The sequence below is a fragment of the Tribolium castaneum genome, chromosome 2 (assembly GCF_031307605.1).
Source record: "Tribolium castaneum strain GA2 chromosome 2, icTriCast1.1, whole genome shotgun sequence".
NCBI lineage: Eukaryota > Metazoa > Arthropoda > Insecta > Coleoptera > Tenebrionidae > Tribolium > Tribolium castaneum.
The window spans coordinates 3,580,341-3,596,579 of record NC_087395.1 but is presented as its reverse complement, the minus strand read 5'-3'; the positions used below and the strand labels follow the sequence as shown (position 1 = coordinate 3,596,579).

The 16,239-nt window shown below is 28.9% G+C and overlaps 2 protein-coding genes across 2 annotated transcripts in view; one reads left to right on the top strand and one right to left on the bottom strand.

The window, feature by feature from the left end:
- Positions 1–4,585, top strand: part of DCTN2-p50 (Dynactin 2, p50 subunit) — a 21,581-nt gene extending 16,996 nt beyond the window's left edge. Inside the window, exons 4-5 of the mRNA XM_064354731.1 lie at positions 4,161–4,263; positions 4,312–4,585. Of these exons, the coding sequence (XP_064210801.1) occupies positions 4,161–4,263; positions 4,312–4,493 (285 nt within the window). The 3' untranslated portion in view covers positions 4,494–4,585. The remainder of the gene's footprint in view (positions 1–4,160; positions 4,264–4,311) is intronic.
- Ssl1 (Suppressor of stem-loop mutation) lies at positions 4,494–16,239 on the bottom strand. The gene is made up of 6 exons (XM_064354730.1): positions 16,083–16,239; positions 15,830–16,031; positions 10,541–10,843; positions 10,234–10,487; positions 4,881–5,130; positions 4,494–4,710 (listed from the first exon to the last, which is right to left on the bottom strand). The coding sequence occupies exons 1-6, from the start codon at positions 16,139–16,141 to the stop codon at positions 4,579–4,581; spliced, it is 1,200 nt and encodes a 399-aa protein (XP_064210800.1). The 5' UTR covers positions 16,142–16,239; the 3' UTR covers positions 4,494–4,578.

The window sequence follows — 16,239 nt, the reverse complement described above, 5'->3', positions numbered from 1 at the left end:
CCAATAGGACAGGGAGATTTTCCTGCAGAAATTGTAGGTACTGGGCACCAGTGAGAACACCATCAAAGAAAAATGGACCTATTACATGTGTGCCAATAATTTCCCCCAAACATTTAGTAGTAGTGCATATTATGTCTGTTAACACTTCCATTACTTTTAAATGTCGCTTCATCGGTAAACAGAATTTTGTTTATAAAATTTCTATTTTCGCCAATCAAATTAATCATAATTTCAGAAAAATTTACCCTTTTCGAAAATCTTCCCCATGTAGTTCTTGATGTAATTCTAAATGATATGATATGATATCCTGTTGATGCTGCTTTGTGAAATGTCTGTTTGCCTCGAAATTTCCCGCGTGCTTAAATTCGGGTTTTCTTCTAACATGAGCAGAACATTTAATTCAGTGTCCTGATCAATCCTCCCTCCAAGTATTTCTTTCGTTTCGTACTTGGTGCTACCAGAGTTTTCAAATCGGTCCTTTAGCTTTTGAAAAGAAAGAACTTGTGGTGTTCTTGCATCAGGATATTTTTGACGATAGATTCTGCTGGCTAACAAAACATTTCGATCGGCTTCACCAATACAGTAAACCATGTTGATTAATTCTTGCTGAGTAAAATCCATTGTTGCATCAAGCAATTAATAACACTAGCGAGATAAATAACTGTCTCACTTTGAAAACATTGTGGTAACAACCCACTTGAAAAATTGATTTTTTTGTAATAAAATACTTTTTTTTGAAAATCCCGAGAAATCTTTTAAATTTGGTTTACAAACCGCACATCATTAGAAAGCTTATCAAAATTGCTATTGATAGGTGTAAGCAAATACAGGGTGTTCCATTTGAAAAAAATTAGTTATTCAACTTTTTGCGTTTTGGCACATCCTGTACATTATCTGTGCGTTATAACGGAAAGTCGACTATTTGCTAAAACTACAAGATATTCTAAGTTTTTCTGTCGAAAATTTGTCGGAAAATAGTCATTGGCGGCTTCACAGTGATTTTTTTAATGTGGGTTGTTTTTAGCACAAAAAGTTGAATAATTCCGAAACAAAAAAAGATAGGCCTGTAATAGTTTATACATTATTTTTTTACGTAGAATCTAATTATGCAAAAATATATGGGGTGTTCCATTAAAAAAAACATAACTTTGGTTGATCAGCCTGTATAACAACATCCTGTATAAAATATAAATATTTTTAGTTTATGGACTTTAAGTTAATCTATCGGATAATAAAAACGGCATCGCAATATTTTCAACAGCAAAAAAGTTATAGACCGATTACGCACCCCTGTATGGTGTCACGGACTTTTTTATAGGAAAAATAATTCTCTACAACTTTGTTCCTTCGATTTCATCTTTGAGAGCGGTTTCAGCCTCGAGGCTGAAACGTTTGAGAAGATAATGGTGAATTTTTTCGTCCTTTACGAAAATGGTAATGGTAATGGTAGAAATATGGTCTATTTTTTTTCGTCGTATACAACACAAAAGTTTGTTCCATTCTCCACTATTTTGATTGATTTACTGAGTTATGTAATGTGATGGAAAGAAACTGTGGGTACTACTACATTAAGACACATGAAATATACAAAAACACTTTTCAAAATAAAAAAAACTGACATTTCTCACTACAAACGTCAGATTATTTTTAACAGATTTGAAGCAATTTTAAGGCTTGTTCAGTCTAATTCGAAGAATAAAATGTTATATTCAACTCGTTTTCATGTAAATGGATTCATTTATTTTATCTCGTGGTTTGATAATCCACACGTGGAATAAAACGTCTGATTTACACTCAAACTCAGTAAATAAATAACTATTATTTTTCATGTAATTTATTTTTATACTGGGTTCAGTAGTTGAAATAAACAAATAATTCCGACTAGAGTTCCTTTATTGGAACTCTATTTCCGACTAGTCTTAATAAATTTTCAATAATTTCTGATTACAAAAAAAAATATTCTTCATAATTGTAATATTACAGATCAATTTCATTGTTGAAACAAAAATAAACGTTTCGTTTTCATTTCATTCAAGTGAAAACGAAACGAGTGGATCCACTCGTGAAATAAAGCGTCCGATTTACACTCAAACTCTTGAAATAAATAAATATTTCGTTTGCTAGTTACGTTATTAAAATATTTTAAAGTAAAATATAAATAAAATAAACTTACCTATTTCTGTTATCCGTATCACTAACACACTTTTTACTAGAACAAGACTACATATCTACCGTAAAAAACAAAAATTAATTTTTTTGTTTAGTTCAGTTTGCTCTTTATTGCCGTAAAACTGTGGTGTGAAATTTTTTATCGATTTAACACACATTCTAAAATCCATAGTGTCCCAACGATTTCAAAAATTATTTTTTTTCCCAAAGCCAAAGACATTAATTCCCTGACTCAACTAAAATTATATTTTCAAATAAAAAAGGTTGTTTCCGAAATTATACAACCTTGTTTTTTTAAATGAAACACCCATTTCAGGATGTAGTTTTTAACACTGATGTTTTTAAGCTGAATTGTCATGGTCGATTTTGCTTAATTTTTGAAATAATTTGTTCTTTTTTTGACAAAAAGACGCTTCTTTAAATTCATTAGATAGAAATTAAGAATCCTAGAAAAGTAGGATTTTCACCACTTTAAAGAAGAAAGTTGAAACATAAAGGATATATTTGTTTAGCTCACTGTTGAAGTTGAATAACTTAAAAATTTTAAATGGAACACCCTATTTTTTATTTTTGCATTTAAAAAATCTTCAAATTGTCTTTGTAAAGCCCAGTTTCTGGTATGTTTACACTTCAGTTAAATTTTATCTCTCTGTTAGTTTCTAAAAAATAATTCCGCTAGATTAGGTCTTAAATGTACTAGGTACTCTTCCTTTGTCCAAAGGATTTTTCGATGAAAGTTTTTTTCAAATCAAAGTGGAAAATTGCAAAATCAGCTTTAGTGTGGAATCAACTTTAGAAGTGGAATCCGTTATTTTCTTTGAATTTAGGACTGTTTTTTATGAAAAGTTTTGCTAAAACACTGGAAAAATTGCCAAATTGGGTCTGCAATCAGATAATTTCACTTCTTCCAATGGAAAGAGAACACTTTTTTACCTAGAAACCGAGTATTTGGAAGATCACATCAAAACAAAGTGATTTTTTTAACAAAGAGACGGTTTTATTAGTAGTTTTTATCACAACAGAGGAAACAGTCGCTTGAAAAATCGTTTAAACAAAGTCAGTTCTTCTAAAAAAATTGATAACAAAAACTGAAAACTCACCAAGTTTGGTCGAAAATTTTTGCTTTTTTTTAATTTAGGAAGATTTTTAAGTACCAGATTCAGACTTGCAAACTGTAAGACTTTTTTTACTGAAACTGAATCAATAAATTATTTAAAAATGGTGTTATATTTGCCTTTTCAAAGATTTCTCTAAATTTTAACCAAAAAAAAATAACTTGAAAAATAATTAGTATTACCTACTTTCAAAATTAGAACGAAAAGGTTGTATTTTTTTGTTTTTTTTTCCATTAAATAAATAGGCCTTAAAATTAACAATAAACTGATTCCAAAGTGGAACTCTTTTTTGTTAAATTTCTTCAAAAATAATACCAGTAATCATTGATTGACTCAAAAATTGAATTATATTTAATTTTTTTTTTTTTGCTTCCAAAATACTGAAAAATGGATTTTATAAACATATTGCGATCGTTTTAGCACATTTTTTTTAAGATAGATTTCGAGTATTTTTAGCTAGAAACTTAAAAATTTTAAAAATTGTGCCAATTCAAAATCAACAATCACTGAGTTACATGTGCATTATTTCATCAGAATCTTTACTGAAAACTTTTTTCCCAGAGAAACACACAAAATATGCAAGATTTTATCAAAAAAGTGGGAATCTTCTGAAAATGTTCCTAATTTCGAGAATTACGTCGCAATTTGCGTTAATTTCGAAGAATTTTCGAGTTTTCCTACCTAAAAATTCACTGAATTTGGAAAATTTTACTAATATGAAAGGGAAAATTGGTAAATAGGGAAATGGAAATAAATTATAGTAGTTTTTGATAGATTTGGAAATATATCGAACTTTTTTACGAAAAACAAAATGAGAATGGACGAATAATGTTTTCTGTATGTTATTTTATGGTAACATTTTCGTGTATTTTGCAGATTTTGGAGCTGTACGAGTTGGTTAAAAGCAGCGAAAAAATCAATAAACTCCTACCGCAAACAATCGAGCGTTTGAAAGCCTTGGAAGCATTGCATACCAAAGGTAAGCACAAATAAATCGTAAAATAAATTCCTGAATTACTTTTTCCAGCCACCGATTTCGTCAAAACTCTGACTCAGATTGAAACAATTCAATCGGAAGTTCAAGCAAACGTCCAAAACAACAAAACTCTGCTACAAGGCGTTCAAGAAAGTTTTGCAATGAACTTGAACGAAATCAACGCAACGGTGGTTAGTCTCGACGCTAGGATCAAAGCTTTAAAGAAAAAATAATTTATAGTAAAGTAAAAACTAATTTATTAACTTATAAGAATTTATGTAACGTATTTTTTTCTATTTGTTCAATAAACTAAGCATTTTATTGAGTCGTGTGAGCAATCTGAAACGTTGACAAATTCGTTGCACATCCGGGACATGTGTGCAAAATATCGTGCACGAAAATATCGCAATTTATGCAAAAGATTTTCGAACAGTTAGGACATTCGTACACCTGAAATAAATAACAGATTATTAACATACGAGTTAAATACAACATTTTTTCGATGGAAATTCAAGTACCGGACATTTTTTCGGTAAATTTGTCAAAGAAAGGGTCGCCAGGAGCCACGAAAATTTTACCTCAACGGAACACTTTTTAGCAAAAAGTACCCAAAAACTTACTTGTTTTTCATTTTCGGTGAAATTTTTTTGACAGGCGAAACAAATCGGAGTTTGGTTGTCGTAAACCACTTCAGTGTAATTAGCTGCAGGGAATAAATGGTGGTAAGATCGTGCTAAATGTGGGGCTGAGACTAAAGTTAAACCACAAGCACGGCATTCAACAGGTAATTCGCAATATTTGCTGTAACATTGGGGGCAGTAATAACCACCTGTGTTTAATTTACTTCCCTCGTCAATGCTGTCCACGTGGCTAAAATTAAAAAATATTTTTTAATCTCTAAATAAGCATTTAAAGTGGTTATTTTCACATCTTTCACAATTAGACCAAAAAGTCTGACTCCTCCGTAATCGGCGTTTTTTGCTGATTACGGCGAAATAGAAAGGCGAGGATAAAACAAAAAAAAACTATTTTTATAATAAAAGAACTCGACTGAAGGAACCACAAAGTGGTAAAAAATAAAAGAAAAATTCATTATTTTCTAAAAAGTTAGGCGCCATCAAGCAAAAATATTTTAGTATTTTTTAACTAAAATCGGATTTATTATCAAGAAATTTTAAATTACTTTACCAAAAGCAACCAGACTTTCAAAATTAAATCTCAAATATTAAAATTACCGAATTGTGTTATTTCCGTTATTTTTAGAGCGGTTTTTTTAAGGGAAAAATTCAATAAAGCGAAGCAAAAATAGTAAAATTTACCACAAATTTTGTATTCCAACAAAGAAGTTAAGAAATTTGAGTTTTGGAAAAGGCAATTAATCGCTAATTGATTTTTAAATTTGAGAAATTCCATGAAAAATCCGGTTTTTTTCTTTTGAGTTAAATGTTTTTCAATGAGAAACTTAACAGAAAACTAGACATAAATTGGGTCCCGAAATTTTTATTTCGCGGAACAATTCAATAAATTCGAGTGATTTCGTTATTTTCCACGAGTTTTAATAAGTTTTGTAAAAACAAAGCAATTTTTTTTTAATTAAATGTTTTTCAATGAGAAACTTACAAAATTAGAGGCCCAAAACTAAAACCTGAGAATGGGGGTTTTATTTAAATTAGAGCTTTTTAGGCAACTGAATAAATTTGAACAATTTTGCAAAAATCAAGGAAAGAAGTAATTTAGTAATAAATTAAATAAAATGCAATATTTTAACTTGTTATTACTACACTAATGGATTGAAACTATTAAACCGAGAAACGCTCAAATTTCGAGACTTTGTGAAAACAAAATGCCTATTAAAATTACAAAATTAGGTTTGGAATTTTCGCTTGATTTTACAAAATGTGTCAGTTTTTTTTACGGAAAAAATTACCAGAGATTTCGTCTAAACAGAAAATTACGGTTTGTGTACAAATTTTGGAGTAAATTTCAACGAAAAAATTCGAGGTACAACAAGCCAAAAACTTAATTTATTCGTGAAAAATAATCGTTTTTTTTTCATTTATAAAATCAGATTTATTACAGACAAACTAAATAAATGTTATGAATATAGAACTTTTTTTTCGCCTAAAAAACCCACTCAAAATGTCGGTTAAACAAATCAGGAGAAACGTACTTTAGATTTTATTTTAGCATGTTCATGAACATTGATTAATAAGAAAGAAAATTTGAAGGGTTAGACGCAGCAATATCAAAAATTACAAAAAAATTATCCAGAAAATGCCATAATTTAGCTTGTTTTTACGAATTATTTTAGAGTCTATGGTTTGTAGTATTTTCGGAACATGACAGAAAATTATTAAGTTAAGCCTGAAAATGCGTTGCTTTATTGAAGAATATTAATAAATTCGAAAGATTTTGTTTTGTCTTATAAATTTAAAAGGTTTTTCATTACTACAAAAACGCACCAAATTCAAGACATTTTGTCTAAACGACGTAAAAAATAGTAGAACTGCATAAAAAGTGAGTTATTATTCTTTTCTTTTTCCAAACAATGTAGAAGATTACAAAACTAGGCTTCGAACTGTGTTATTTCTTTGTTTTTATGAATCCAAGCTTTTTTTACTGATAAATTCAATGAATTGCGAGTATTATGCAAGACTGAATAAAAAAAATATTAGAGCTTTAACTTCAACGTAACTTAACTTTAACTTAAGTCTACGACATCATTCCTTGTTCTAAAAAAAAAAAAAACGTTTTTCTTACTAGAAAACTTGTCAAAATTTCATCAAAATAATGCATAGAAAAAACGTAAAATCAAAAAATGGTATTGTTCTTTAAATCACCAAAGCCAAACAGAAAATTATTAAATTAGGTTTGGAATGCATTATTTTCACTAAGAAAATAATTTTAATTTAATAAAATACTTATTCAAACCGCAAAACTAGATTTGGAAATACGTTGTTGCTTGTTTTTACTTTAGACCATTTTTTTTACTGAAAAATTTCGTTAAAACGTTAAATATACACGTACCCACTTCTTCAAGACAGTAAAATTACAAAATATTACTAAGATAAACAAGACGAAAATACTTTATTATCAATTCACAATTTTCAATTTATTTGGTACACAAATAAAATTAAATCATTATTTTCGTTTATTCCATTTGGTCGAGAATATTTATTTTATTCCCGAGAAACACACTAATTTGAAAGATTGGAATTTACTATGATTTTAAATGTTTTTCAACGAAAAACCTCTAAAAATTTAGCCAATACAATACACATTTAATTATATTTATTTTTTGAAAATAATGACTGTTGTCGTTCTCAGGTACAGATATATTTTTGCATGTTTTTTAAAATCTTTGTATTACACAAACGATAATGCTTATGTTAGTTTAATAAAAAAGACAATTTATATTTTTAGATAAGTTTTTACTAACTTAACTTGTATTATTATTGCCCGGCGCATCCACCAAATTTTCATTGAACAAGTTTTAGAATCCTTACTATTTATAATTAATATAAAACAATCAAATTGGAAATTTAAATAAAATTAACTTAAGTAATATTAAATAATTAATATTTCTAAAGCTATAAAATTTGATTTAAAATGAAATATTTTATTTCCTAACTAATTCTGCTGTATTTGTTTGAACTAATAACAAACTAGTAATGAGTTAGAAACAACTAAAAAAAAGAAACAAATGAAACAAAATAGAAAAATATTGTGACTCAATATTTTATCTCTAAAAAAAGGAATAAATCAATGATGGATTTTCTTAGAAAAATTTATAAAAGAACATGTAAATGTTAAACATATAATTTTTCAAATTTATTAACAAAGTGTAGCACACGCGTTATTTTTTATTTTTTATTCGTGAGTAATCAATGAAATTATTCAGTGATGTGTATCAAAAACTGAAACCTCGTAAATCTAATTGTAACATTTTAGTAATTACCTACAATTCAATTTTTATTTATTAAATCACATATACATATTTCACCGGCAGTTCAACAAGTAGAAAAAAAATTACCAAAATAAAGCAAATAATTGCTAAATTAGGTCCCCATTTCCATGTTTGTTATACAGGGTGACCCAGGGGTGCATAATCGGTCTATAACTTTTTTATTATTTAAAATATTGCGATTATGTTTTCATTATCTAATAAATTGACTTAAAGTCCACAAACTAAAAATGGTTTTATTGTACACAGGGTGTTGTATACAGGGTGGTGAACCAAAGTTATTTTTTCAATGGAACACCCTATATATTTTTGCATAATTAGATTCTACGCAAAAAAATTATGTAACTTCATATAAACTATTATGTGTCTATCTCTTTTCGTTCCGGAATTATTCAACTTTTCGTTATAGAAAAGACCAATTTTTGAAAAATCGCTGCAAAGTCGCCTATGAATATTTTTTCGGCAAATTTGCAACAGAAAAATTCAGAATACCTTGTAGTTTTCGGAAATAGTCGACTTTTACTTGAAACACGGAAATAATGTACAGGGTGTGCCAAAACGCAAAATGTTGAATAACTCATTTTTTTTAATGGAACACCATGTATTTCTTTACATGTGTCGATTTTCATAAGCTTTCTATTGATATGCGGTTTTTATAGCAGATTTACAATATTTATTAAAGTGTTAAAATATATATATATATATATATATATATATATATATATATATATATATATATATTTTATTTATTTTATTAATAATTCTTGATGAGTGGAATTCATTTATGTATCAGGTAATAATTAGATTACTTGTGAAATTAGTCACATTAGTACATGTCAAAAAATTAATTACTATTTGACTATCAGATTCTAGGCTAACAAATTTTCTTGTAATAAAATATATTTTTTTGAACAATTTCGAAAAATATTTTAAATTTGCTATGCAAACCCTATACCGTTAGAAAGCTTACCAAAAATGCTTTCTATACATACATTTAATAAAATACAGGATGTTCCATTTGAAAAAAATGAGTTATTTAACTTTTTGTGTTTTGGCACAGCCTGTATATTATCTGCGTGTTTTAACTAAAAGTGGACTGTTAGCTAAAACTACAAGGTATTCTAAGTTTTTCTGTTGCAAATTTTTCGGAAAATATTCATAGGCGACTTTGCAGTGATTTTTCAAAAATTGATCTTTTTTATAATGAAAAGTTGAATAATTCCGAAACGAAAAGAGAAAGACTCATAATAGTTTATATAAAGTTTCATTATTTTTTTGCGTAGATTCCAATTATGCAAAAATATATATAGAGTGTTCCATTTAAAAAAATATAACTGGTTCACCACCCTGTGCATAATAAAAATAGTTTTAGTTTGTGGACTTTAAGTCGATCTATCGGATATAAAAACAGAATGGTAATATTTTAAATAGCAAAAAAGTTATAGACCGATTACACACCGCTGGGTCACCCTGTAGAAAAGAAACGACTAATTTTAAATTAAAAAAAATTTTAAATTAAACTTAGAAACTAGATAAAATCAAACGTGCATTATTTTCTATCAATTTGGGAGTGTATTTCAATGATAAACAAGTAAACAAAATCGCAAAAATTAGATCTTATTAATAATTACGCATTTTATTTTCGTTTGCTATTGTAAGATCAGGGCGTTATTTACCGAAAAACTAAACAACTGTAAAGGTTCTAGTTATAACTAGAAGTTAGAATAAAATTCTTATTTATCTAGTTTTGAAGTTAGGTAATAATGAATTCAAAACCCACTTAAAATTTGATCAAAGTTTACATTTATTAATATACTTATTCAGTTTTACGTAGTTTAAAGGTTTTGATTTGAAAAAAAGGTATAGAAATCCGCTTTTTTAAATAACATGTTGACATTTTTTTATTTGTCAAGCGGCATAAGAAAAAAATAAAAGTTTTACCAAAATTGTCAAAAAAATTGAAAAAAAAATAAACGTTTATGTTATTAATACATTAGAAAAATTCTTACCACATACACATTGTCAAAGGCTCTTCAGTACCTTCAACAGACATCTGGTGTGGAAAACCCATTTTAATTAAATTTGATTCGAGCGTTTGTGCGGCAGGTGGTGGATCCACTTGTTGATACAATAAATCTTTGAAATGACAATCATCCAAAATAACATTGTATAATCCACCAGTTTGATTCGCTAATTGTCTACAAACGTATACTTCAGCAGCCAAACCAATCACTGAACATCTGACCCCTTCTGTCTTCAACATCTAGCCAAAAAATTTCAATTGCAAACCAATCATTGAAATGGAAAAAAAATCACCTGAATTGTTGTTGTGATATCACCAGGATCACAAGTGGTCAAACTACCCATAATTACCAAAATCTCTCTACTTGCATGCGATGGTAACAATTTCAACGCCCTCAAAGCCATCTCGATACTGTTCTGCAACGATGGTTCACCCACAAGTGAAGTCTGTTTAAGATTTTGCACAGCTTTGATATGTTTTCGGGCGTTTCCGGCCAAATCACTGATTTTCTCAGCACGTTTGTTGTGCATTATGATGATTCCGAGCTGGCTGATCGGATTTTGGTCAAAAAACTCCTCAATGAAGTTTTCCAACAACTGCAAGGTGTTGTGAAAATTTCGTTAAAATTTATTTATTTATTTATTTTAATAAAGTGTCAAAGTGATAATGATTAATGAATTAGATAAACGCTTTTTGTTCGAACCTTTGCAACAATTAGTTGTTTTAACAAGGTTGATTGCTTGTGATTTATCCATTTTTTACAATTTATATTAATAAGAGCGCCGTTTAATTTTATTCTGTTTGTTTAATTCGGATAATTTAGATTTCAAGTAATAACATTAATCCTTGGATAATGTTCGTCATATAAGTGACTCAAAACAAGTCAAATTTCAGCTGTTCATAAAGAAAGGCGACTGATTATTTATTATTATTTTTGTAATTTGCGTTCCACCTTATATTAATCACTTTGGAGCCTAAATGGTTGAAGATAGGTATATCGTCTGGTGGACTTTCTTAAAGGAAATTTAATTCTCTACAACTTTCCTCTTAAAATTTTTTTTATCTGTACTGTATTCGCAGCGTTTTGAAAATTATGGGGCAGAGTGCAAATTGGTAAAACTTTGAAATTTTTTTAAATATGGTTTAAGATACAATGTTTGTACCATTTTTCTCTTCTATTATTGGGAATTTGATGCTCTATCTGCCTGTATTTTTTTATTCGCCTTGTACTAACCGTTATTTAATTACAACTATTTTTATAAATTTATTGCTCTGAAAACTTAGACGGTAATGGAACAACTGCGTCTCTGGCGACATTTAACGGAACTATCGAGGACGGGGACGTTTTATTTGTACGTCGTTTCATATCCTTAGCTTTAGATATCCGTAGTCGCGAGGTAGTGCACATATTTTAACCACTGATTAAGCATTAAAAATAAAATGACTCATATTTTTTGTTTTTTTCTAAAAACGTTTTATATTATGAAATTCTTTTAGGGCCTACATTAGAAACGTTTTATCTTATAAGAAAGCTTTAAAATTTTGTATACGATCCAAATCGACCATTCCAAATTCAACTAAATTATTTTCAAAATGGCTGAGCTTCCAGAAATACGAGAAATTGGCGCCAACTTTAAAATTTTATACAGTAACCAAACATTTTTATTGCATTTTTGAATTCACCTTCTTAAATTGAGTAACATTTAAAGTTGTTGGTACTTATCTGTAATAATTTTTGACATATTTCAATTTTTTTTGTTAAAATTTTCATTTGCAAGGATTTATTTAAAATATCATAGCCCCTGAATCGTTTGCGATAAATGAATAAAATTTTTTGCATTCGATAAATTTTCGAAGAGCTTTTGGAATTTTCAAAATTGTCAACTGTCAAAATTCAGGGCTAATATGATTTTTTCAAAATGGTTAGCTATAACTCAACTTTTTCAAATGTACCGACCCTATTTTCTCAACGACAATCGAAAGAACAATAATATTTATGGTGATTTTTATCAACACGTCCTACACCTATCTCTTACAGTTTTTGAAACAAATCACAAAAAACGGATTTTACTTCGCAATTTTTATAGTTAATCAAGTAGACCCTGCAAAATGGTCAACAATAATTGTTAAACTTCAACATTTTATTTAGTTTCTGGCTGGTTCATTCTCGAATAAGCAGCAAAACAATAATATTTAATTATGGTTTATGCTAACTTAGTGAATTACGTATATAAAGTAACTCAGACAGTTTGTCATCGAATTTTGAACTTCGTCTTAAGTGAAAATGGTGGACAAATCTAACATTTCTTTTACTCAATGGCACAATTATATCGTATTTTTTGAAAATTTACTCGATTAAAAATGAAAATAATGAGCTAGAATTCGTTTTTTGCAATTATTTCAAAAACTGTAAGAAACAGATATAGAAGATGTTAATAAAAACCTGCATGAAAGTTGATGTTCTTTTGATTGCCATTGAAAAAAACAGGGTCATTCCATTTGAAAAAATTGCTTTATATAATCATTTTTTAATTATCATTTTCAAAAAATCATCGTAGCCTTGCAATTTGACAGTTAATAATCGTAAAGATTTCAGAAAAGCCTTCGAGCCTTTGGTTATCAAATGCAAACAAAATTATTGTAATAATTTGTACATTGTAATATTGTACTTATTGTAAAGAGTTCAAGGGCTGTAACATTTTAAATAAACTTTTGCAAATGAAAATTTTAACAAAAAAATTAACATTACTTCAAAAACTATATGACAGATAAGTACTAACAATTATGGCACATTTTACTCAGTTCCAAGAGGCGAATTCAAGAATCCAATAAAAATAGGTGGTTACCATTTAAAATTCCAAAGTTGGCTTCAATTTCTCGTAGTTCCAGAAGTTCAGCCATCTTGAAAATAATTTAGTTGGACTCAGAATGGGCAATTTAGATCGTATAAAAATTTTGAAGCTCTACTTATATTAGAACTTAAAAAGTTTGTAATATAAGCCCTAAAATAATCACCCTGTATAATCTGTATTTTTTATCTTTAAAAGTATTTATCCAATTTTATATTTGGTATACAGTTGTCATAAATAGTCATTTAACAGTGCAAACAGTAAGGTTGGGGAACATTGTTAAAGGGGACCACGAGGGCCCCCTTGACATAAATTGTTTCATAACTTAGTAGCACAAATTAATTTGGCTTTTTTGTTACTAGAGTTTGAAAGCCCATTTCACTTAGAGACATTTGAATATACGTTTTCGAGTAAACTAATATAATATGTGAAAATGTCAAACGTTATGTTTTTTTCATTATGCGTGTCCATTTTACAAACGAGTAACCATAACTAGGCATGAATACATTTTAGAATACAACACAAAACACAATAATATTTGCGTTTTTGACGGGTTTGAAATAATCAAAGTTCAATAATTCCATAATAAAATGTTTTTAGAAAAAATACTTGGTTTATTACATTAATTACATTAATTACCACACAGCACTTCAAAATTAATTTAAAAAGTCAAACCTTGCTTAGTTTGTAATTGAATTTAGTAAAACTTTTGTACTAAAATGTTTAGCAATGATTCTCATTTATGGAGAATATTTGAAAAATGCTTCGTACGCTGTACATTTATACTCGTATAATATCCACATAACCGGGCATCGAGTGATACAGTTTTCAAACACGTTCAAAATAAATAGCGGGAAAAATGGCCTCCAGTTAAAAGAAATAAAAGAAGAGTAGCAACATCAGCTGAAAATGAAGCTACAGTTGTTGCAGTTATTGATGAAAATAGATGGATAGGAAGGAGTTCCATGTATCCGTGGCTCTCTAGAAGTCCAGATATGACGCCTTTTGATTTTTTTGGTGTGGAGAGTGCTTAAGAAAAAGTTTTATAGTGCACCTATTGTTGATCGGAAACATTCAGAAAATCGAATTGGAGAATGTGCGAATATTGCGTCTAGAACACTTGCTAGTGCGAGAGAATCATTTTTAAGAAGAATTGATGCATGACATGGAATCTGTGGTCAGATCTGTAAATACCTTTTAGATTAAGTTTGAACATTTTTGATGTAAATCAATTTATTTACGTTTGACTAAAATTCTAAAACTGAAGTAATGTCAATATGACTGATATAAATTTGTCAAAAATAAAAATACGATTACTATGTTTAATTAATCGAAACCAAATATAAAATAAAATGTTGGTTGCTTCAAAAATTTTTTCAGTCTCATTATTACTCGTGGACCACCTGTAGTCATGAACTGATATTTTTCATAAACAATTATCATGTGTTCTATAAAGAGATGGAATGATTCTAAACTATCTTAATCACTAACTACCTCAAAACGTTGTAATTTTATAAAGGGGTGAACAAACTAAGAGATGATTATCTAATTTTACAAAATTTGTAATCGTGTTAGTATAGGAATATGTATTCTTGGTGGCATTTTACAAGCGCAGGCCTCGTAAAATTAAGTGAAACACCCTGTATATTTTTTGGCAAAAATCAAACCAACTCTTATGTTTTTAATGGAAAATACTCTGAAGATTCCGAGATTGTTTATATTTTATCGTTAGTTTTAGTTAGTCGAAGTAAGAGATGATTTCTTTTTACGACAGTACAGAAAATTGATAATCCCTCAATTATGTGCAAATTTATTCAAGGATTCTGAATATGTTTTCATTTTTTGACTACGAGCGGTAATTTTTAAGATATCAATCAAAATTTGAATAAGAGTTTAAAATTATAAATTTGTCAAAAAACACATTTAAAAATATAATTATTTTTTGAACTGTGGAGAAGCAAACCAACTCAAATGCAAATATTTCTTACAGAAAATTGTCTGGGGATTCCCAGACTGTTTCTATTTTTGTCTACGAGCGATAGTTTTTGAGATAACAGTAAAATGTTATTTGAAGAACTGGTTAAAATTTTGTTTGAAAACAAAATATTTTTTTGGAACAGTGGAAAAACACAACCAACTCAGTTACAAGTTTCCTTACAGAGAATTGTCTGCGGATTAAGATCTTGTCTTCAATTTTCACCTAAAGCTAACCGATAGAAAGATATCGGTCAAAGTGTGGTTCCTCAAGATGGAATAAGAGTTGAGTGCTTTTAATTATTCAAGGACTCTAAATATGTTTTCATTTTTTGCAGACAGGCAATAGTTTTTAAGCTAACACTCAAAGTTTGAATTGATTAAATTATAGTTTGTCTGAACAAATATTTTTTTTGGAAAAGTAAATACGCAAATCAACTCATTTATAAGTTTTATTGTCTGAAAATTCCGATACTGTTTTTTTCGTCTAAAGCTAATAGTTTTTAAAATATCAGTCAAAGTTTGGCTCCTCAAGATAAATATAGACGGAGTAAACGATAAGTAGTTTTTATGGAAATTCAGTTAAGACAACTGATACTCCAGCCTTTCTTATGCAAAATTATTCAAGGATTCTAAATCTGTTTACATTTTATACGAGCAATAGTTGAAATCTTTGCAATTATTTTTTATTTTTTTTCTCTTACTGCGAACACACAGCAATTAATTTCATAATCCAAATAAATTTATATTATTACTGACCTTGATGGTGCATAGAAGACGTGTAGGCTTCAGATCTTGACTCGACATAGACTCTGAACAATCAACAATCATGAATAAATGTCTCATCATTCCCAACTTGGAACTGCCCTGTTTTTGTGCCTGTCTTTTTCGTTTAGCCCTTTGTATAATTTCAGAAACTGAAGCCTCCAGAAACCCATCGTCGTCTTCCTTTATAGCCTCCCTGAAAATTTTCTTGGGTTACAGAACCAAAAATTGGAACCATAACACAAACCATGTTTTCTCGTATCCGGTCTCCCATCGGTACTCTTTTGGGTCTTCCTCATCCACCATTTTTCACAATTAACACAAAAATTCCACTTTTTCACAAAATGAAATTGTTAGGTTAGCTGTCAACAAGTAACACGTTTAGTAACTTTCAACTCCTCATG

What these genes read in the sequence shown, in the direction of transcription:
- Ssl1 (XM_064354730.1), bottom strand. Translation starts at nt 16,141, where the DNA reads ATGGTGGATGAGGAAGACCCAAAAGAGTACCGATGGGAGACCGGATAC. An exon ending in ACCGGATACGAGAAAACATG is followed by an intron (nt 16,032 to 16,082) that starts GTTTGTGTTATG and finishes GAAAATTTTCAG; the next exon opens with GGAGGCTATAAAGGAAGACG. An exon ending in TCACCGAAAATGAAAAACAA is followed by an intron (nt 4,711 to 4,880) that starts GTAAGTTTTTGG and finishes TATTTATTTCAG; the next exon opens with GTGTACGAATGTCCTAACTG.